General features: G+C 45.1%; 1 protein-coding gene across 4 annotated transcripts in view; it reads left to right on the top strand.

The window, feature by feature from the left end:
• Positions 1-343: 343 nt before the first annotated feature.
• LOC129841237 (vitamin D3 receptor B) overlaps positions 344-24,710 on the top strand; it is a 78,958-nt gene continuing 54,591 nt past the window's right edge. The window contains exons 1-2 of one of the 4 annotated variants that reach the window (XM_055909419.1): positions 344-509; positions 1,100-1,182. In XM_055909419.1, the coding sequence (XP_055765394.1) occupies positions 1,116-1,182 (67 nt within the window). In that variant the 5' untranslated portion in view covers positions 344-509; positions 1,100-1,115. Of the gene's footprint in view, positions 850-913; positions 936-1,099; positions 1,183-24,710 lie in introns of those variants that run through there. The other 3 variants (XM_055909410.1, XM_055909437.1, XM_055909428.1) reach the window with 3 other exon arrangements.

The following is a 24,710-nucleotide window of genomic DNA, read 5'->3' as shown; positions in this document are numbered from 1 at the left end:
TTACAATGCTGCCACCTGTGTGGCCACGTATCAAAGGAGAGTGCGTTGCACAGAATTGTGGTACATAATCATATACTTTCCTTTTCAGCGCATCTATTATCATATTGTTACAGTGTTATTGTAGCACTGTATCAGTGTCTGCGAAGAAACAATGTTGCTTTAAACCTCACGCGGTCAAAGTTGTTTACCTCTTCGTTACCTCTGACGTCATGACACACCCCTGTGTTTGGGGGAAGGGGAGTCGCTCACACACGTTACGAGCATTGGACTTGACCAAGCAAAGCAGGGCTGGTGTAAGTCGTCACCAACCAAAACACGGGATACACGGGATACACGCAGATTGCACCTTTGATTGGTTATTGGAGAGGCTTGGAGAAAATATCCCATTTTGTCGAAGTCCGGGGGCGGGGCATATCAAAAAGTAATGGCCATCTATTTAGGGTCTGGCCAGGGGATTTCTCGTCTATCATAGCTATTCTATAGAATTCGCCGTTTGTAGAGCGAACAAGGTAAATATCGTAACCAGTATTACTAGCCGTATTCGTAAATTGCAGTCGCGTTCGGTCTGAATATAGTTGATATATCGCCTGAACTTGATACACCAATTTAGGGTTAACCAGCCATCTAGCCACGCTAGCTATCAGTATCAGCTCGCCAGCCAACATTTAGAACCTTCCTTGGGCGTGATAGTTTGGACGTTTCGAGTCGATCACATGCGGATATTTGTATAACGCAGTTATTACACAGTATCTCATACCACAAGTCAACATGGGAATGAATTTTTTTTCAAGAGATTGACGACGACAAACGGATTAAGGGCAACTTGGTATTGGAAAAAGTTGTACGCAGGTATAAAACTCGCATCCAGAGAAGGAATGTGAAAGCTGAAACTATTCTGCGGCTCGAGCTCAAAACAAACGCAGCGTTACATGGCTGTCAGTTTACCAAAATAATCTTTACAATCAAACCATTGCACGCATGTTGCTCAAATAATTGTCATGCTTTTCTTTACAGAGAATATATGATAAGACTATTGTTCAAACAACCAAACTGCTTGAAACAAGGTCTGAAGTGCTTAAGACAATTTCTTATTTTTCAGGATTAAAGATATCTTTATGGTTAAGAAGAGAGTTGCCAAGTCTTTATCACCCATCAACAAACAAGGGCATGCCAAAATCTCAGGTAAATTAATTTGATCTGTTTTAAATCCTTGAATTCATAGCCAAACTGCATCTGTATAAAATGCATGCATTTAATCTCAGCTGGATATTTCCAAATATGTATTATCTGTCACAATTTATAAATAATATACTTTATTATAGACTTTATTTGGTTAGTCCATCTATAGATGCTCTACAGCAGGATTCTCCAACCAGCAGACTGGATTTTGCCCACCCAGTTTTCCAAGCAATTGTAATATATATATATATATATATATATATATATATATATATATATATATATATATATATATATATATATATATATATATATATATATATATATATTTATCTCAGCAAAAAAAGAAAGTAATCTCACTGTAAACTGCATTTATTTTCAGCAAACTTAACATGTGTAAATATTTGTATGAACATAAGATTCAACAGCAGACATAAACTGAACAAGTTCCACAGACATGTGACTAACAGAAATGGAATAATGTGTCCTGGAACAAAGGGGGGGGGGGGGGGCAAACGTAACAGTCAGTATCTGGTGTGGCCACCCTGCATTAAGTACTGCAGCGCATCTCCTCATGGACTGCACCTGATTTCCCAGTTCTTGCTGTGAGATGTTACCCCACTCTTCCACCAAGGCACCTGCAAGTTCCCGGAAATTTCTGGGGGAAATGGCCCTAGCCCTCACCCTCCGATTCAACAGGTCCCAGACGTGCTCAATGGGATTGAGATCCGGCTCTTCGCTGGCCATGGCAGAACACTGACATTCCTGTCTTTCAGGAAATCACTCACAGAACGAGCAGTATGGCTGGTGGCATTGTCATGCTGGAGAGTTATGTCAGGATGAGCCTGCAGGAAGGGTACCACATGAGGGAGGAGGATGTCTTCGCTGTAACGCACAGCGTTGAGATTCTCTGCAATGACAACAAGCTCAGTCCGATCATGCTGTGTCACACCGCCACAGACCATGACGGACCCTCCATTCCTTCGACGATGAACACGAAACCGACCGTCACCCCTGGTGAGACAAATCCGCGACTCGTCAGTGAAGAGCACTTTTTGCCAGTCCTGTCTGGTTCAGCGACGGTGGGTTTGTGCCCATAGGGGACGTTGTTGCCGGTGATGTTTGGTGAGGACCTGCCTTACAACAGGCCTACAAGCCCTAAGTCCAGCCTCCCTCAGCCTATTGCGGACACTAATGGAGGGATTGTGCGTTCCTTGTGTAACTCAGGCAGTTGTTGTTGCCACCCTGTACCTCTCCCACAGGCACGTTCACGCAGATGAGCAGGGACCATGGGCGTCGTTCTTTCTGTGTTTTTCAGAGTCAGTAGAAAGGCCTCTTTAGAGTCCTAAGTTTTCATCACTGTGACCTTTATTGCTTACCGTCTGTAAGCTGTTAGTGTCTTAACGACTGTTCCACAGGTGCATGTTCGTTCATTTTTTACGGTTCATTGAACAAGTATGGGAAACAGTGTTTAAGGGTTTACAATGAAGATCTGTGAAGTTATTTGGATTTTTACAAATGATCTTTGAAAGACAAGGTCCTGAAAAAGGGACAATTTTTTTTTTGCTGAGTTTATTTATATATATATATATATATATTTATATATACAGTACCAGTTAAAAGTTTGGACACACCTATTCATTCCAGGGTTTTCCTTTGTTTTTACAATTTTCTACATTGTAAAATAATAGCGAAGACTTCAAAACTATGAAATAACACATATGGATTCATGTAGTAACCAAAAAAGTGTTAAACAAATCTAAATATATTTTGTATTTGAGATTCTTCAAAGTAGCCACCCTTTGCCTTGATGACAGCTTTGCACACTTTTGGCATTCTGTCAAACAGCTGCATGAGGTTGTCACCTGGAATGCATTTCAATTAATCTTTTCATACGTGAGTTCCAAATATCTCTAACAGTCGCCCCAGCGTGAGTTGTTTTATGCACGTGATATCAGAATGCACTCAATGTTCCAAAATGTGATTGATACACAACAGGACAGTTAACATGCGCTGCCTGCTAATTATCTATGTTTGAACTTGTCAATTTCAAAATATTTTCAAACAAGTTTTTTTTTCTAACAACAGTTTGAATTGAGGTGTGTTCCGCCTCATTAATTCACATGGAAGTAGCCCATTTCAGTGTTGCTGACAATTTATGTTTGAGGCTTAATTAAGCCGGACCAACTTCCCTCTTCGAGGAGAGCCCTTCCCCAATGCCTCCATTGTTGTTTTCCATACAAAAAATAACTTTGGACATGTGTGCGTTCCTATCAAAGTAAGTGCCTTATTTTCTGCATATCATGCTGTCGTTGTTACTGTAGCATGAAGATTGTATGAATGGAGCGTAATGTGTTAACAGTTTTATTCACGTGTTTTCAAGTACCGGTGACAAATAATTCATTTTGATTATTGCATAGATTGTGATGGACACCTATGATGTGTGTAAAATACCTTTTTGAAGGTTGTACTGATTATAATGAGCTAATGCTAATCAATTTGCCAGCTATGTGTGGCGCCATGTTTGTTGACATCATACAATGCATTTTGGGTGTCTCGTAAACGTCTGTCAGACCAAAGACGTTATAATGAGGTGAAGGAATGGCTCACTCCTCTTTCGGGTAAACTTCCAGAAGTGAATGAAGGGAAGTGAATGATCGTAGACAACACACCCCCTTCAACATGCATACTGCAAAAAGACAAAACTCATCTTGTCTCTGCATATTATATTTGGTTGATGCGAAAAACAAACATGGAGGCGCGCACAAACTACACATCAGGTTACTTTTGATTTCTAGAAAGTGTTTTAGTTAATTATTTCGATCAATGTTGAGCTCACCCGTGATGTGATGAATTATCAATAGTAATTGCTATTAGCTAATTCATATTGTGGTTTCTGTCGTTATCTAAATATGACCACTTGTGTAGCATCAATATTTCCTCAGATAGCGCTAGGACTAATGTAGCTTACATTTTCCGGTTTGGATGATTGTGTTATGCTGTAGCTACTTCTGTGAATGTTTGAACATTGCATCCAAAAATGAACTTGTCACATTCAGGACATAACTCTGTGAGGACAGTGTTTGTGCAAAATGTTTACGTGAAAAAAAAATGTGGCTAGCTCAAATGCTGACTGTTGCGTCAATGGGAACTAGATGTTCTAAATAAGCGTTCTAATCAAACTGGTTTGAGTGTATGCTATAGGGGCCACTGTAGAATGATCACACCCATTTGTTGGTACGTGTTAAAAGGTTAATTAACAGGTGTGCCTTGTTCCTAGTTTATTTGTGGAATTTCTTTCCTTAATGCGTTTGAGTCAGTTTTGTTGTGACAAGGTAGAGGTGGTATACAGAAGATAGCCCTATTTGGTAAAAGACCAAGTCCATATTATGGCAAGAACAGCTCAAATAAAGCAAACCATTATTACTTTAAGACATGAAGGTCAGTCAATCTGGAAAATGTCAAAAACTTTTAAACTTTCTTCAAGTGCAGTCGCAAAAACCATCAAGCACTATGATGAAACTGGCTCTCATGAGGACCGCCACAGGAAAGGAAGACCCAGAGTTACTTCTGCTGCAGAGGATAAGTTCATTAGAGTTACCAGCCTCAGAAATTGCAGCCCAAATAAATGCTTCATAGAGTTCAAGTAACAGACACATCTCAACATCTACTGTTCAGAGGAGACTGTGTGAATCAGGCCTTCATGGTAAAATTGCTGGGGGAAAAAACACTACTAAAGTACACCAGTAATAAGAAGAGACTTGCTTGGGCCAAGAAACTTGAGCAATGGACATTAGACCGGTGGAAATCTGTGCTTGGGTCTGATGAGTCCAAATTTGAGATTTTTGGTTCCAATCGACGTGTCTTTGTGAGATGCAGAGTAGGTGAATGGATGATCTCCGCATGTGTGGTTCCCACTGTGAAGCATGGAGGAGGAGGTGGGATGGTGTGGGGGTGCTTTGCTGGTGACACTGTCAGTGATTTATTTAGAATTCAAGGCCCACTTAACCAGCATGGCTACCACAGCATTCTGCAGCGATACGCCATCCCATCTGGTTTGCGCTTAGTGGGTCTATAATTAGTTTTTCAACAGGACAATGACCCAACACACCTCCAGGCTGTGTAAGGGCTATTTGACCAAGAAGGACAGTGATGGAGTGCTGCACCAGATGACCTGGTCTACAAAATCACCCGACCTCAACCCAATTGAGATGGCTTGGGATGAGTTGGACCGCAGAGTGAAGGAAAAGTAGCCAACAAGTGCTCACCATATGTGGGAACTCCTTCAAGACCGTTGGAAAAGCATTCCTCTTGAAGCTGGTTGAGAGAATGCCAGGAGTGTACAAAGCTGTCATCAATTCCAAGATGGCGTGGCAGTGTAGACGTCTTTGTCCTGTCGTGTCCCGTGTCCCTTGTATATATCTTTTTACATATTTTTCTTCGCATATCTTTTAAAAATACTTTCTTAAACCTCAACTTCTAAATACTCTCCTGCAACCCGCCTCACCCAATGTGGCGTGGATCTGCTTTTTTCTAAAGTATTTCTATTTACTTCTGATCTGGAATCCATCTACTGAAGATAGCCAGCTAACTGCCTACCAGCTATCAGTTAGCAAACCATTGCTAGCGGTCATCAGCTAACCTTTAGCTCGGAAAGCTCTCGCTAGTTCGAACAACGTGACTAAAACCAGAGCATAACGGACCTATTTCTCTCCATATCCCCGGATTCCTACCGCAAACTCTGAACATTTTCATCTGGATCTTCGCAACTAGCTAACCACAATCCTGGGTGACCACTCCTGGCTAGCGTTTCCATCCCGGAGCAAGCACCAATTAGCCTGAAGCTAACCCGGCTAGGGCTCCTGTGCTACCACTGAAGCCCACTCCTGGGCTACAATATCCGGACCCCTTTACTGCCGGTACGGAGCACGGAACCCCGCCGATCCTCTACGACTGGAATACCGACATAATCTGCCCGAGGACTCCAACAGGCCCCTCAGGCTTGACGCCCGCTGAAGGCCCATTCTGCTAACCTACTAGGCCTGTTAGCTACCTAGAGCTACCTGGAACCCTACTAATTCCACGACTGGTCTATCGACGTCACCGCAAGAAGAGGCAAAAACAGACTTCCCCCCCCATCGCGACGTCCCCCAAAGGCTAACTTGCCTGCCCCGGTCTGCTAACTGCTAGCTTATCTTGCAGCTAGCGCAGCCAGGAAGCTAGCACCAGTTAGCAAACACAATTCACAACCTCTCTTTCGCCATCGCTATCCGGCTTGGATTCTCTGTCGACACGACCACGTCTGGTCTGCAGACGTGCCCTCAACCCCCCGGGCTACTAACTTTAAACGCGTGCTAGCTTAGTGGAGGCCTCACTGCTCCATCTACGGCTGCCCCCTGGACACTATGATCACTTGGCTACATAGCTGATGCCTGCTTGACTGTCCATTAATTCATGGTACTCCATTCTGTTTATTTGTGTTTTATCTGTCGGCTCTGTGCCTTAACTCAGGATCTGTGTGTAGTTAATCCGACCCTCTCTGCCCAGTCGTCGCCATTTTTACCTTCTGTTGCTGTGTTAGCTGACTAGCTGCTGTTATCTCACCTGTTGTTTTAGCTAGCTCTCCCAATCATGACCTGCAATCACTTTATGCCTTATTGTATGTCTCTCTCAAATATCAATATGCCTTGCATACTGTTGTTCAGGCTAGTTATCATTGTTTTGGTTTGCAATGGACCCTGTAGTTCCTCTGATACGTCCTTTGTCCCACCCCCCACACATGCGGTAACCTCACCCATTGAGACCAGCATGTCCAGAGATACAACCTCTCTTATCATCACCCAGTGCCTGGGCTTGCCTCCGCTGTACCCGTGCCCCACCATACCCTGGTCTGCACATTATGCCCAGAATCTATTCTACCACGCCCATAAATCTGCTCCTTTTATTCCTTGTCCCCAACGCTCTAGGCGACCAGTTCTGATAGCCTTTAGCCGCACCCTCATCCTACTACTCCTCTGTTCCTCGGGTGATGTGGAGGTAAACCCAGGCCCTGCATGTCCCCAGTCACCCTCATTTGTTGACTTCTGTGATCGAAAAAGCCTTGGCCTCATGCATGTCAACATCAGAAGTCTCCTCCCTAAGTTTGCCTTACTCACCGCTTTAGCACACTCTGCCAACCCTGATGTCCTTGCCGTGTCTGAATCCTGGCTTAGGAAGGCCACCAAAAACTCTGAGATTTCAATACCCAACTATAACACTTTCCGTCAAGATAGAACTGCCAAAGGGGGAGGAGTTGCAATCTACTGCAGAGATAGCCTGCAAAGTTCTGTCATACTTTCCAAGTCTATGCCCAAACAGTTCGAACTTCTAATTTTAAAAATTAATCTCTCCAGAAATAAGTCTCTCACTGTTGCCGCCTGCTACCGACCCCCCTCAGCTCCCAGCTGTGCCCTGGACACCATCTGTGAATTGATCGCTCCCCATCTAGCTTCAGAGTTTGTTCTGTTAGGTGACCTAAACTGGGATATGCTTAACACCCCGGCAGTCCTACAATCTAAGCTTGATGCCCTCAATCTCACACAAATCATCAAGGAACCCACCAGGTACAACCCTAAATCCGTAAACATGGGCACCCTAATAGACATTATCCTGACCAACTTGCCCTCCAAATACACCTCTGTTGTCTTCAATCAAGATCTCAGCGATCACTGCCTCATTGCCTGTATCCGCCACGGGTCCACGGTCAAACGACCACCCCTCATCACTGTCAAACGCTCCCTAAAACACTTCTGCGAGCAGGCCTTTCTAATCGACCTGGCCCGGGTACCCTGGAAGGATATTGACCTCATCCCGTCAGTTGAGGATGCCTGGTCATTCTTTAAAAGTTACTTCCTCACCATATTAGACAAGCATGCTCCGTTCAAAAAATGCAGAACCAAGAACAGATATAGCCCTTGGTTCACTCCAGACCTGACTGCCCTCGACCAGCACAAAAACATCCTGTGGCGAACTGCAATAGCATCGAAGAGCCCCCGCGATATGCAACTTTCCAGGGAAGTCAGGAACCAATACACGCAGTCAGTCAGGAAAGCAAAGGCCAGCTTTTTCAAGCAGAAATTTGCATCCTGTAGCTCTAACTCCAAAAAGTTCTGGGATACTGTAAAGTCCATGGAAAACAAGAGCACCTCCTCCCAGCTGCCCACTGCACTGAGGCTAGATAACACGGTCACCACTGATAAGTCCGTGATAATCGAAAACTTCAACAAATATTTCTCAATGGCTGGCCATGCCTTCCACCTGGCGACTCCAACCTTGGCCAACAGCCCCGCCCCCCCCCCGCTACTACTCGCCCAAGCCTCCCCAGCTTCTCCTTTACCCATATACAGATAGCAGATGTTCTGAAAGAGCTGGAAAACCTGGACCCATACAAATCAGCTGGGCTTGACAATCTGGACCCCCTATTTCTGAAACTGTCCGCCGCCATTGTCGCACCCCCTATTACCAGCCTGTTCAACCTCTCCTTCGTATCATCTGAGATCCCCAAGGATTGGAAAGCTGCCGCTGTCATCCCCCTCTTCAAAGGGGGAGACACCCTGGACCCAAACTGTTACAGACCTATATCCATCCTGCCCTGCCTAGCTAAGGTCTTCGAAAGCCAAGTCAACAAACAGATCACTGACCATCTCGAATCCCACCGTACCTTCTCCGCTGTGCAATCCGGTTTCCGAGCCGGTCACGGGTGCACCTCAGCCACGCTCAAGGTACTAAACGATATCATAACCGCCATCGATAAAAGACATTACTGTGCAGCCGTCTTCATCGACCTGGCCAAGGCTTTCGACTCTGTCAATCACCATATTCTTATCGGCAGACTCAATAGCCTCGGTTTTTCTAATGACTGCCTTGCCTGGTTCACCAACTACTTTGCAGACAGAGTTCAGTGTGTCAAATCGGAGGGCATGTTGTCCGGTCCTCTGGCAGTCTCTATGGGGGTACCACAGGGTTCAATTCTCGGGCCGACTCTTTTCTCTGTATACATCAATGATGTTGCTCTTGCTCCAGGCGATTCCCTGATCCACCTCTACGCAGACGACACCATTCTGTATACTTCTGGCCCTTCCCTGGACACTGTGCTATCTAACCTCCAAACGAGCTTCAATGCCATACAACACTCCTTCCGTGGCCTCCAACTGCTCTTAAACGCTAGTGAAACCAAATGCATGCTTTTCAACCGTTCGCTGCCTGCACCCGCACGCCCGACTAGCATCACCACCCTGGACGGTTCCGACCTAGAATATGTGGACATCTATAAGTACCTAGGTGTCTGGCTAGACTGCAAACTCTCCTTCCAGACTCATATCAAACATCTCCAATCCAAAATCAAATCTAGAGTCGGCTTTCTATTCCGGAACAAAGCCTCCTTCACTCACGCCGCCAAAATTACCCTAGTAAAACTGACTATCCTACCGATCCTCGACTTTGGCGATGTCATCTACAAAATAGCTTCCAATACTCTACTCAGCAAACTGGATGCAGTTTATCACAGTGCCATCCGTTTTGTTACTAAAGCACCTTATACGACCCACCACTGCGACCTGTATGCCCTAGTCGGCTGGCCCTCGCTACATGTTCGTCGTTAGACCCACTGGCTCCAGGTCATCTACAAGGCTATGCTAGGTAAAGTGCCGCCTTATCTCAGTTCACTGGTCACGATGGCTACACCCACCCGTAGCACGCGCTCCAGCAGGTGTATCTCACTGATCATCCCTAAAGCCAAAACCTCATTTGGGCGCCTTTCCTTCCAGTTCTCTGCTGCCTGCGACTGGAACGAATTGCAAAAATCTCTGAAGTTGGAGACTTTTATCTCCCTCAACAACTTTAAAAATCTGCTATCCGAGCAGCTAACCGATCGCTGCAGCTGTACATAGTCCATCTGTAAACTACCCACCCAATTTACCTACCTCACCCCCATACTGCTTTTATTTATTTACTTTTCTGCTCTTTTGCACACCAGTATCTCTTCTTGCACATGATCATCTGATGATTTATCACTCCAGTGTTAATCTGCTAAATTGTAATTATTCGATTTATTGCCTACCTCATGCCTTTCGCACACATTGTATATAGATTCTCTTTTTCCTACCATGTTATTGACTTGTTTATTGTTTACTCCATGTGTAACTCTGTGTTGTTGTCTGTTCACACTGCTATGCTTTATCTTGGCCAGGTCGCAGTTGCAAATGAGAACTTGTTCTCAACTAGCCTACCTGGTTAAATAAAGGTGAAAAAAAATAAATAAATAAAATTTGGTGGTTACTACATGATTCCATATGTGTTATTTCATAGTTTTGATGTCTTCACTATTATTCTACAATGTAGAAAGTAGTAAAAATAAAGAAAAACCCTTGAATGAGTAGGTGTGCATAACAATTTGACTGGTATATATGTGTATATATATACAGTATATATCATTTATTTAAAAAATTCAAACATACATTTTGGAAATTTGTTCCAAAGTATTCCCAGGCATAATAGAGATGTGATAGTATACAAATGGAAGCAAGGTTGGAAATTATTACGCTTGAATCAAATATTCTATTTGTTTGGCCTTCTTTTCTACAAATTATTGGTAATTAATGTTCTGGCCCCGTAACCATCCGCTCCAGAAAAATCATTCTGCGGCTGAATCTGGTTGATTATCCCTACTCTACCGACTACGATTGAATATTTTCCTAGTATTTTATCTCTACAGACCATCGAATAACATTTCAACTAACTATCTACTAACCCTAACCCTAAACTTAACCCTAACTTTATCCCTTACTCTAACCCTAACCGTAACCTTAGCAAGCAGTTGCTTATCAACAGATAGTTTGTTGATAGTGTGACCATCTGTTATTTGGATAGTCCGGAAAATCCGGAAAATAATGTGTGACCGATAAGCTTATTAAAAGCTCGAGTGAATTGCAGACACCCTTTGTAATAGCTGTCGCTTTCCTCATCCTCAGATGAGGTGAGGAGAGAAGGATCTTCTGACCAAAATGCGGAGTCTGGGAAATATGCCATCTTTATTATTAATTACGATGGTCACGAAACAAAAACACTTTAACAAACTACAAAATAAGAAAACGACGTACAACGGAACCTGAACATAAACTTACATGGACAAACGTAAACTCACGAACAGGAACGGACATCAAAACGAACGAACAGCCAAACAGCTCCATATGTGAAAAAACATCGACAACACGATAGACATCACAGGAGACAATCACCCACAAACACACAGTGATAATGCCCTACCTAAATATGACTCTTGATTAGAGGAAAATGCAAACCACCTGCCTCTAATCAAGAGCCATACCAGGCAAACCGAAACCAACATAGAAACAGGTAACAGACTGCCCACCCAAAACACATGCCCTGACCAAAAACACATAAAAACTAACATAAATAGGTCAGGACTGTTACAGTACCCCCCCCCCAAGGTGCGAACGCCGGGCGCACCAGCACAAAGTCCAGGGGAGGGTCCGGGTGGGCAGTTGACCACGGTGGTGGTTCCGGTTCCGGACGCTGTCCCCATACCACCATAGTCACTCCCCTCTTCTGTCTACCCCTACCACTGACCACCCAAACATTACCTTCCCCTAAATAATCAGCTAGCACCGGAACAAGGGGCAGCACCGGGACAAGGGGTAGCACCGGGACAAGGGGCAGCACAAAAACAAGGGGCAGCACCAGGATAAGGACCATCACTGGAATAAGGGGCAGCACCGGGACAAGGGGCAGCACCGGGACAAGGGGCAGCACCGGGACAAGGGGCAGCACCGGGACAAGGGGCAGCACCGGGACAAGGGGCAGCACCGGGACAAGGGGCAGCACCGGGACAAGGGGCAGCACCGGGACAAGGGGCAGCACCGGGACAAGGGGCAGCACCGGGACAAGGGGCAGCACCGGGACAAGGGGCAGCACCGGGACAAGGGGCAGCACCGGGACAAGGGGCAACACCGGGACAAGGGGCAGATCCCGGCTGAAGGACTCTGGCAGGTCCTGTTTGGACGGCTCTGGCAGGTCCATGCTGGCTGACGGCTCTCGACGCTCATGGCAGACTGACGGCTCTCTACGCTCATGGCAGGCTGACGGCTCTCGACGCTCATGGCAGGCTGACGGCTCTCGACGCTCATGGCAGGCTGACGGCTCTCGACGCTCATGGCAGGCTGACGGCTCTCGACGCTCATGGCAGGCTGACGGCTCTCGACGCTCATGGCAGGCTGACGGCTCACGACGCTCATGGCGCTCTGACGGCTCTGGCTGCTCATGGCTCTCTGACGGCTCTGGCTGCTCATGGCTCACTGACGGCTCTGGCTGCTCATGGCTCTTTGACGGCTCTGGCTGCTCATGGCTCACTGACGGCTCTGGCTGCTCATGGCTCACTGACGGCTCTGGCTGCTCATGGCTCACTGACGGCTCTGGCAGATCCTGTCTGGTTAGCGGCTCTGGCAGATCCTGTCTGGTTGGCGGCTCTGGCAGATCCTGTCTGGTTGGCGGCTCTGGCAGATCCTGTCTGGTTGGCGGCTCTGGCAGATCCTGTCTGGTTGGCGGCTCTGGCAGATCCTGTCTGGCTGGCGGCTCTAGCGGCTCCTGTCTGGCTGATGGCTCTAGCGGCTCCTGTCTGGCTGACGGCTCTGTAGGCTCATGGCAGACGGGCGGCTTTGCAGGCTCATGGCAGACGGGCGGCTTTGCAGGCTCCTGGCAGACGGATGGCTCAGATGGCGCTGGGAAGACGGATGGCTCAGATGGCGCTGGGAAGACAGATGGCTCAGATGGCGCTGGGGAGACGGATGGCTCAGATGGCGCTGGGGAGACGGATGGCTCAGATGGCGCTGGGGAGACGGATGGCTCTGGCCGGATATGGCGCACTGTAGACCTGGTGCGTGGTGCCGGAACTGGAGGCACCGTGCTAATGATAAGCACCTTCCTACTAGTGCGGGGAGCAGAGACAGGGCACACTGAACTCTCAAAGCGTACTCTATACCTGGTGCGTGGTACCGGCACTGGTGGCACCTGGCTGAGGGCACGCACCTCAGGACTAGTACGGGGAGAAGTGACAGTGTGTACAGGACTTGGGAGACGCACAGGTGGCTTAGTGCGTGGGGCCGGAACTGGAGGCACCGAACTGGATACACGCACTATAAGGAGAGTGCGTGGAGGAGGAACAGGGCTCTGGAAATGCACTGGTAGCCTAGTGCGTAATATAGGCACTGTAGGTACTAGGCTGGGGCGGGGAGGTGGCGCCGGAAATACCGGACCGTGCAGGCGTACTGGCTCTCTTGAGCATTGAGCCTGCCCAACCTTACCTGGTTGAATGCTCCCGGTCGCCCTGCCAGTGCGGCGAGGTGGAATAGCCCGCACTGGGCTATGCAGGCGAACCGGGGAAACCATGCGTAAGGCAGGTGCCATGTATGCCGGCCCGAGGAGACGCACTGGAGACCAGACGCGTTGAGCCGGCCTCATGACACCTGGCTCAATGCCCAATCTAGCCCTACCAGTGCGGGGAGGTGGAATAACCCGCACTGGGCTATGCACACGTACAGGAGACACCGTGCGCTCTACTGCGTAACACGGTGTCTGCCCGTACTCCCGCTCTCCACGGTTAGCCTGGGAAGTGGGCGCAGGTCTCCTACCTGCCCTTGGCCCACAACCCCTTAGCCCCCCCCCAAGAAATTTTTGGGAGTTACTCACGGGCTTTTCGGGCTTCCGTGCAAGACGTGTCCCCTCATAATTCCGGTTACGAGCTTGAATCTCCGGCTTCCATCCACGTCTCCTAGCTGCCTCCTCATACCAGCGCACCTGGGCTGTGGCTGCCTCACTCTTCTCACGAGAGCAGCGATTTCCTCCAGTTTGCGCCCAGGGTCCTCTACCAGACAGGATCTCCTCCCAAGTCCAAAAGTCCTTGTTGCTCCGTCGAGCATTTTTCCCATACCGCTTGGTCTCTGTATTTTGGTGGGTGATTCTGTAATAGCTGTCGCTTTCCTCATCCTCAGATGAGGTGAGGAGAGAAGGATCTTCTGACCAAAATGCGGAGTCTGGGAAATATGCCATCTTTATTATTAATTACGATGGTCACGAAACAAAAACACTTTAACAAACTACAAAATAAGAAAACGACGTACAACGGAACCTGAACATAAACTTACATGGACAAACGTAAACTCACGAACAGGAACGGACATCAAAACGAACGAACAGCCAAACAGCTCCATATGTGAAAAAACATCGACAACACGATAGACATCACAGGAGACAATCACCCACAAACACACAGTGATAATGCCCTACCTAAATATGACTCTTGATTAGAGGAAAATGCAAACCACCTGCCTCTAATCAAGAGCCATACCAGGCAAACCGAAACCAACATAGAAACAGGTAACATAGACTGCCCACCCAAAACACATGCCCTGACCAAAAACACATAAAAACTAACATAAATAGGTCAGGACTGTTACACCCTTGCCCCAAATTTGACAGACACTACTATTTTACATAACAGGAATTACATTTTAGGCTTCTGTTACTAGACCATAAAACAATGAAAATAGGCCTCTTGTGAGATCTCATTAACTTTGTTCTATGATTGAACATCTACCGTCTTAATGGGTTCAATACGTAGGTTAAATCAATATACACTACATGACCAAAAGTAGGTGGACACCTGCTCGAACATCTCATTCCACAATCGTGGGCAGTAATATGGAGTTGGTCCCCCCTTTTGTTACTTCAACAGCCTCCACTCTTCTGCTTTCCACTGGAACAATGCTGTGGCGACTTGCTTCCATTCAGCCACAAGAGCATTAGTGAGGTTGGGCACTGATGTTGGGCGAATAGGCCTGGCTAACAGTCGGCGTTCCAATTCATCCCAAATGTGTTCGATGGGGTTGAGGTCAGGGCTCTGTGCAGGCCAGTCAAGTTCTTCTACGCTGATCTCGACAAACCATTTCTGTATGGACCTCGCTTTTTGCACGGGGGCATTGTCATGCTGAAACAGAAAAGGGCCTTCCTCAAACTGTTGCCACAACGTTGGAAGCACAGAATCGGCGAGAATGTCATTGTATGCTGTAGTGTTAAGATTTCCCTTCACTGGAACTAAGGGGCCTAGTCCGAACCAATGAAAACAGCTCCAGACCATTATTCCTCTTCCATCAAACTTTACAGTTGGCAACATGCATTCGGGAACGTAGCGTTCTCCTGGCATCAGCCAAACCCAGCTTCACCCATCGGACTGCCAGATGGTGAAGCGTGATTCATCACTCCAGAGAACAATTTCCCTTGCCCTAGAGTCCATAGGCGGCGAGCTGTACACTACACCAAAGTAATCAATTTCACGAACAGTTCTTGTGCTGACGTTGCTTCCGGAGGACGTTTGGAACTTGGTAGTGAGTGTTGCAACCGAGGACTTCAGCACTCGGTGGGCCTGTTCTGTGAGCTTGTGTGGCCTACCACTTCGCGGCTGAGCCATTGTTGCTCCTAGACGTTTTCACTTCACAATAACAGCACTTACAGTTGACCGGGACAGCTGAAGCATGGCAGAAATTTGACGAACTGACTTGTTGGAAAGGTGGCATCCTATGACGATGCCACGTTGAAAATCACTGAGCTCTTCAGTAAGGCCGTTTTACTGGCTATGGAGATTGCATTCCTGTGTGCTCGATTTTATACACTTGTCAGCAATGGGTGTGGCTGAATTAGCCGAATCCACTAATTTGAAGGGGTGTCCACATACTTTTATATATATAGTGTATGTTTGAAACAAATCAAGTTTGTTTTTATCCACAAATGTGCACCATATGCATAAAACTATCCTGGAAATAGGTGACATGTAAGCAGGGGTGAAAGTAGAATCATTTTTTCCCCGGTATGTGACCTCCTATGTGTGCACGCACTTGTCAAACAATCACTTCAAAGGTTTCCTTTACTAGGCTACCCGCGCACATTAATCCACTCGCAATATATTTCCATCCTCAAAACAGTGGTGAATTGAAAGAGACATCTGTTACACAAAAAAAAATAAAAGTGTAATGACATTTGGCAATTGTCATTAGGCCAGAATTTATGCGTCCACTGCTGTCAGTGCGCGTCTCGGCTACTAATCTCTACTTTGGCAAAATGTCAATGTTCTCATCGAACCACATCACATTTTGGAGCGTAGGCTATAGGCTACCACCTGTTTTCGAGTCAATTTGCTCATTTTCATGCCTCTGACATGCGGTAAGGATAAATAGTGGTGTAATAGTGACCAATTTTTTGGGCATGTGGTTTTAATTATTGTGATTGGCTTATGTTTTAATGGTACGGCGTACCCCCACATTTCTTTTTGCCGGGGCGCTGTAATGGACGGTACCGCATTACTTTCTGCGTGTAAGTAAACTTATGCTACCTGACATTCTTATTTTAGTCAATAGCTATGTTAATTTTTCCGAAGAAAAGGTACTATCAAGAACCTAAAACGGTTCTTCAGCTGTCCTCATAGGAGAACCCTTTGAAGAACCCTTTTTGATTCCAGATAGAACCCTTTCGGGTTCCATGTAGAACCCTTTCCACAGAGGGTTCTACATGGAACCCAAAAGGGTTCTACCCGAAGCCAAAAAAGGGTTCTACTGGGAACCAAAAAGGGTTCTCCTATGGGGACAGCCTAAGAACCTTTTCACAACCCTTTTTTCTAAGCGTGTAGGACACAATGTCAAGCAGAAAACAAATCACTGCTCTTGTTAGACACGTTCACATGCAGCCCCTTCTCTGCTTCAACATTTTTTCTACCATTTGCTCCTACTGAACATGACCCGGTTTCCATTTAGAACTGGGGAGGGTCCTTTGTTTTACTACGCAGCCTTTGTAGCTGAAGGTGTTGACGAGTGATTCCATATGAGATTTCACTATTAGGAATGATGAGAATTCAAAACACTGCCTCTCTAAGTACTACTCACAATGCTGAGTTAAATGTCATTGATTTGTCATAAGTGACCTGGGGCAACTGGTCATGTTATTGTAGGAATCATGCTTTGGTTGGCTCTAATGAATCCAACAAAAATATTCATTTGAGAGTCTTCGAGCTATTAAGAATTTGGAATTGATATCAGTGCTCTCTGTGTTATTGGTACGTTATTCCTCTCACACTGCCTCTGATAGATCTTTACTCAGGCCTAGATGATTGAAAAATTGAAAAGGTTTAGACCAATAAACCACTTCAATTACATTAGAATAGCCTTGTGGGCCTCCCGGGTGGCGCCCCGTGGTCTAAGAACTATGGACCAAAGAACTATGTAACCCACTATGGAATATGATGTGTATGACAGGGGTAACATGCAATGTAGGCCTGTACTATGTATTTGTCAAGTTTGTAATGTATAGTGTTTGTGTTTTATAGCCTACAGCAGTACTGTGTGTCCAAGACAATTTCCTTTCTAGGGACAATAAAGATCTATCCTAAGGAAATTGTCTTAATGTTATGGTCCTCCTGCCACCGGCTGCCATCACCTCAGATGGGACTCGAGAGCATTTATAAGCCGATGATAATGTACAGATAAGTTGCAGTGTACACTGCAGCACCCCTAATTAAGTCCCTCTTGTTGTGGAACGTGCAGTTCCTGGTTGCTATGTACAAGACCGTGTAATAAGATTATCTGAACCTGGTCGGGGTGCCAAATTTCTCCCCAACACACTCCCTTGCTCAATCACACTTCCTCTGCCAAAGAGGGGACGATGAGAGAAATGGTGAAGTCAAGTTGCCAAGAGGACATGTTTAGAGGCCTGTAGAATGGACGTACAGTGCGTTCACCTCTAGAGTCTAGACCAGTGGTTCTCAAACCTGGTCCTGCACATGTTTGTTTTTGCCTTAACACTACACAGCTGATTCAAATCACCAAAGCTTGATGATAAGTTGATGATTTGAACCAGCTCTGTAGTGTGAAGGCAAAAACTCAAATGTGACCCCCTTTGGGTCCCCAGGACCAAGTTTGAGAACCACTGGTCTAGTCAGTGGTGTAAAAATACTTTGAAGTACTACTTAAGTCATTTTTTTGGGGGGTATCCATATTTTAATGTTCATATTTTTAACTATTTGTACTTTTACTTAATAAAATAATGTACTTTTCACGCCGTTCATTTTCCTTGACACGCAAAAGTACTCATTACGTTTTGAATGCTTAGCAGGACAGGAAAATGGTACAATTCACGCACTTATCAACAGAACATCTCTGGTCATCCCTACTGCCTCTGATCTGGCGGACTCACTAAACAAACATGCTTCGTTTGTAAATTATGTCTGAGTGTTGTAAGGTACCCCTGCCTATCCATAACAAAATGGTGCCGTCTGGTTTGCTTAATATAAGGGATTTTAAATTATTTACACTTTTACTTTTCATGCTTAAATATATTTGAGCAATTAAATGTACTTTTGATACTTAAGTATATTTAAAAAATATTTAATATTTTAATCAAGTAGAATTTTACTAGGTGACTTTTACTTGAGTAATTTTCTATTAAGGTATCTTTTCTTTTACTCAAGTATGACAATTGGGTACTTTTTTCACCACTGCCGATTATATGTATATTCATGAAAACCATAATAAGGCAATTTAGAAAGTAATATTTCATGACCAACCGTGTCAAAAGCTTTGGATAAAACTAAAAACATGCCAAGAAGATATTCATTATTGTTAAGGGCTGTCAAGATTATATCCGCAAGTTGCAAAAGAGACATCTTTTACACCACTGGGTCTACAGAATTGGAGAACTTGGATAAACGTGATACGATCTAAAGAAAGCAGAAGTCCTTCTCGGTTGAAAGAAAACAAACACATATTCACTTCCCCTAGCCCCCACTTCTTCAGTGTTTTCATATCTGACTGAGCGGAGAAGTGTAAGTCAGCAATGTGATGGTGGCGGTTCCACCTAGTCTTTTTCAACCGTCTCGGGTCTCGGCTTCCGCCATATTGCTTACCTCTTTTTACACCTATCCAGTTCCTTCTGGTCTGAAACACCAGAGGCATAGGGGGTTGTTTTAATTTCAGACCAAGCTATACTTTCGGTGATTCATTAGAAAGCTTTGAGGGAGAGCTTCACTGGCACACAAGTGATTACTTTGTGCCCTTAACAACTGACTTTGGAACAGCCCTCCCGCATTGCTCCAAACTCTATCCCACTAGGAGCTGCACAGCAAGAGCTGAACCTAGAACAGTAGCCGAGGGCATTGTAATGTAGGCTCATGTTCAGCTCCGGCCAGTCACTGCTACAACAATGGCAGGTTGTGTACGAGGGCCAAGCAGTCGTGTTGGTATAGTCCATTAGCTTTTTGTCCACTCTGCGACAGCAGTACAGTCATCATACCCACCCCACCCCCGCCGTGACCACTAATTGGTTGCTTCCTCCTCTCCCACATGTAACAGTATAGGCCTCCTATAGAGCTACCCTTTACTAGGCACCGCAAGATGGGCTTTTGTGTGAGTGTGTGCCGTATAGGCGTATATAGTGCACATTTGAAGTTGTTGTTGTGAGTTATGACGTGTTAAGTTCCACCTGTTAAGGTTTCAACACACTTAACGTGCAGACCTATAGACCTATAGTGTAGACCTATGTGCATGCGTGCGCTGGGGGAGTTAGATTCTTTTGGGGTAACAAGATACCTCGCCAATCCAGACTCCCAAATAGCAACATTCACAAGGGGGCGACAGAGGCTTTCTTGTTGTCTTCTCATTTGTTGTTAAAGTAAAAGAAGAGTCGGTTGTCTTCCCTTGCTAGCAAGTTGGCTAAACACTACAAGCTAGCTAGCCTTTTCGCTTCCCACATCGCCATGTGAAATAATCAGATTTATAATTAAATATTATGCCCTGGCAAATATTCTTATACTTGCTCGTTTAACCAAAAACATGATCTCAATTTGATATGCCGCTTCAGTATATTCGCTCCCATATCAGCTTAAAATACAATGTCTTCATTTTTATTTAAGGCTACAATGTTAGTGATTTTGAAGTTGATTAGCTTCCCACATCGCCATGTGAAATAATTTGATTTATAATTAACATAATATGCCCTCGCAAATATTCTTATACTGTCCAGTGTAACCTACAATATTATCCCAATTTGATATGCTGCTTCAAAAGTCTTCACTCCCATATCAGCTTAAAATTGAATGTCATCATGTTTTGGACACAGAGAAAAAGCCCATATTTCGCAGCTGTTTTAACCAATAGCCCGGAATCAATAGTTATTACTTCCAAACAAAATACATTTTGGTGGTGATTCTAATAAGGCTACAATGTTGTTTGGTTTGTTGTTTGAACAGCCGCTGAGATTATATTTACTTATCAATGCAAAATAGGTTACTTTGATGCATTGCCTATAGATCAGATCAAGGAACCAAGCGAGCGTCATTGCTTACACAGCACTGCCTCCATGGCTACTCAATGAATGATCCGGCGCGTTACAATCAAGAGAATACATAGAATGTCGGAGCGCACATCAAAGAGCCGCCCGTTTTGTGTAAAAAAAAAGACATTGTGACACTGCGTGACGCACCGTAGGATATAAATAGCCCTTTAGTGTTGGGGTCCAAGTTGAAACTTCCAGTGATTGATGGTTCTTACGCTCGACGCGTCACATATCGTTTTTACTGTTTTAAGTATAGGCAGGCAGTAGTCATGTAGAATAATACGACTTCTTGGGAACGTGAGCAAAGGAGAAACCCAGCTGGCTTTGTTTGGTTCCTGTACGAGTTACTATAAGTTAGTAGGAGGGAGTTAGTATGACAGAGTTAGTATGAGTGAGTTAGTATTGCAGAATTAGTATGAGTGAGTTAGTATGAGGGAGTTAGTATGAGTGAGTTGTTAAAGGTCCTGAAAAGTGATTCTGAAAAGCACTTTATCGCCTTAACTGACAGCTCTAAGAAACGCCCATGTCAAGCAACTTGTGAGCGGGGTTGCAGTAAAATCATCTCGAGCAAATGTGGTGATACACAAAGAAACTCAAACAACATTAAAATTGCATCAATTATATGTTTTTTTTCTACATCTCCCGTTTGGCATGTCTCTTGTGATGCGGTTCACAGCAGCACTGACGGATGTGTTGACTTGACAGCTGCGTCAGTGTTTTCAACGACCCCTCCCCCTTTTATTCCATGCTTGCTGAAGACCTAGCTCGTCAGTAACTAGCTAACACCAGACACAGATGAACGTGGAAACCTATAGTGTATTTGCCATAGATGATTATGGCAAACTTTAAAAATGAACACACACACACATACAATTATCTGTTAAGTTCATTGGCCGAGCAGTGAATTTCAAGCACAGATTCAACCACAAACACCAGGGAGATTTCCCAATGCCTAGCAAAGAAAGGTACCTATTGGTAGATGGGTAAAAAGCAGACATTGAATATCTTTTGAGTATGGCAAAATTATGAATTCCACTTTGGGTGGTGTATCAATACACCCAGTCACTACAAAGATACAGGCGTCCTTCCTAACTCAGTTGCCGGAGAGGAAGGAAACCACACAGGCATTTCACTATGAGGCCAATGGTGACTTTTAAACAGTTACAGAGTTTAATGGCTGTGATAGGAGAAAACTGAGGATGGATCAACAACATTGTAGTTACTCTACAATACTAACCTAATTGACAGAGTGAAAAGAAGGAAGCCTGTACACAATAAAAAATATTCCAAAACATGTATTCTGTTTGTAATAAGGCACTAAAGGAAAACTGCCAACAATGTGGCAAAGAAATTAACTTTATGTCCTGAATACAAAGTGTTATGTTTGGGGCAAATCCAACATTTCAAGCATGATAGTGGTTGCCTCATGTTATGTGTATGCTTGTCATCGTCAAGGACTAGGGAGTTTTTTAGGATAAAAATAAATGGAATAGAGATAAGCACAGGCAAAATCCTAGAGGAAAACCTGGTTCAGTTTGCTTTCCAACAGACACTGGGAGACAAATTCACCTTTCAGCAGGAAAATATCCTAAAACACAAGGCCAAATATAGACTGGTGTTGCTTACCAAGACGACATTGAATGTTCCTGAGTGGCGTAGTTCTAGTTTTGACTATAGTCGGCTTCAAAATCTATGGCAAGACTTGAAAATGACTGTCTAGCGATTAACAACAATCAACTTTGACAAATTTTGACAAAGCTTGAAGAATTTTTGAAAAGAATGATGTGCAAATATTGTACAATCCAGGTGTGCAAAGCTCTGAGACTTACCCAGAAATATCACTGTCAAAGGTGATTCTAACATGTATTGACTCAGGGGTATGGATACTTATGTAAATTCTGTATTTCATTATCAATACTTTTGTAACAAAATTGTAAAAAGTCTGTGTGTGAATACTTTCTGAAGGCACTGTAGCTATATAAACCACGCCCCTCTGCAAACACGCTTTGTCCGATGTTGGTTAGAAGGCGGTACATATTTAAATGAAGTATAAGAATATCATGTTACAATTGGTGTGTTAAAATGAGAGTTAAGGTGATACCACCTTGTCGCCTTAATAATTAATCCAAGTGTTTGACATGGGGGAGGCGACCAGTAACTCTACAATTTAACTTTATCAATGTAGAAGCAACAGTCATTTTTTAACTTCTTCCCCCATCGAATATCATCAAATTTCATGAAAAACACGATTTTGACTGTTCGTGACCTTTCAAGAGTTAGTATGATTTAGTTAGTATGAGTGAGCTGGTATGATTTACTATGAGTTAGTCGTGTGGAAATAGGATGCTTTACTATCCACCCATACTGATGATACAAAGTCAACATGGCATTATTTCCTGGAATTCAATGACTTGACGATTGACTTTGGGCATAGTACACGTCGCCGGGGTTTGTGCTCTTTGGGTTGAGGTTATGTAACTGGGACCAGAGCTAAGTGCTTACGCACCCACATCACCCACATGTCTGTTGTCTATCCGTTCCTATCCTTGCTAGTTCAGAGTGTGTGACTGTCTGTGTGTTTGCGAGAGAGCGAGAGCACTCAATTGCTGCCGAGCTCTGCAGAGACAGGGCTGCCTGTCTGTGTGTGTTTCGTCTGTTTGTGTCCAAGCGGGCCTCTCCCTGCCTCGTCCTCTCTCCCCTCTCCAGAGTCTAGCGAGGGGCCCAGCGAAAGGGCAGGCCGCTTTCTGCCTCTCTCCCCTCGCAATGGGGCCTGGAGAGGGGTGTGTGTGTTCTGTGTGGAGACCATGGGGATTGGTCACAGAACATGGTACCCCCCCAGTCCAGCCCATCCTGTGGGGCACAGGTCACCTCGTCATGTGCTGCCGCTGCATGCTTCTCTGTGAATGCAGGGGAAAAATAGAACACGAGGCAGGGAGTAAGACGGAGGGAAAGAAAGCGGGAGAGAGAGAAAGGCAAATGGAATGACAGGACTGGACTAGTCTGCTCTGTCAGTTACTCACTCCTGTCTATCGGGGCCTATTCTGTTGTTCCACGTTCTCTCTCTCTCCCATTGTCTCTCTGTCTATTGTTCTTTTCGCTCTCTTTTTTTTCCCATCAGTCGATCACCCTCTTTTAAGGGTTTCATTACTGCATTTCCTATCTCTTCTGACACTTCTCTCCCTGTTTTTCTATAACCCTTTCTTATTTTCGCTCTGTTTGCCTGTGTTTCTGACTCTCTTTCTTTCTCTCCGTTTCTCCCCCTCCTCCCCCCACTTTTCTTCGCCTCGTAAAGTTGCTCGTTTTTCTCCCTCCCTCCTCTCTCTGCAGATTTTAGTTGATCTTGCTGTGTGTGGATGTGGAGTGTATGGCCAGTGTATTTCCATAAAGGCCAGTTAGTTCCCTCTCGCTCTCTCTCCCTCTCTTGCACTCTCTCTCTCTCTCACACACTCTATCCCTCTCTCTCACTCTCTATCCCTCTCTTTCTCGCTCTTTCTCTCTCTCTCTCTCTCTCTATCCCTCTCTTTCTCGCTCTTTCTCTCTCTCTCTCTCTCTCTCTCTCTCTCTCTCTCTCTCTCTCTATCCCTCTATCTCTCTTTCTCTCACTCTCTATCCCTCTCTATTCCTCTATCTCTCGCTCTCTATCCCCCCCCTCTCACTCTCTCACTCTCTCTCTCTCTATCCCTCTCTATTCCTCTCTATTGCTCTCTCGCTCTCCATCCCTCTTTCTCTCTCTCTCTATGGCGAGGGTCATTCCAGGTCTGATTTGTTTTATGTCTGTTCTGTACTCGTAGTGACCCAGCCAGAGGTATGCAGTAAAACACATCGCCTTGTGTTTTCCCTTCTCTCTCTCTTTTTTTCCTTTCGGGAAAATCTTGGCAGTCGGGAGTGATTTCCAAGCCATTTCTAGGATTGCGTCATGTGATGCGGTAGGGAGCCGCTCATTGGGCTCTGTCGTTTTGGAGAAGGCCCCCTTCTCTCTCGCTCCACCGACGTTCCGTCCCCTCTCATTTTCCCAGCTTTGTTATAGGTCTGGATGTGATTCCGACTCCGACTCTTGTGTGTCAGGGATGTGGTCTGTAAGCTCATTGCTGACATTCTTGAGGCAT

This window comes from Salvelinus fontinalis, chromosome 3 (assembly GCF_029448725.1).
Source record: "Salvelinus fontinalis isolate EN_2023a chromosome 3, ASM2944872v1, whole genome shotgun sequence".
In the NCBI taxonomy this organism is placed as follows: domain Eukaryota; kingdom Metazoa; phylum Chordata; class Actinopteri; order Salmoniformes; family Salmonidae; genus Salvelinus; species Salvelinus fontinalis.
This window is presented reverse-complemented; position numbering and strand designations above follow the sequence as displayed.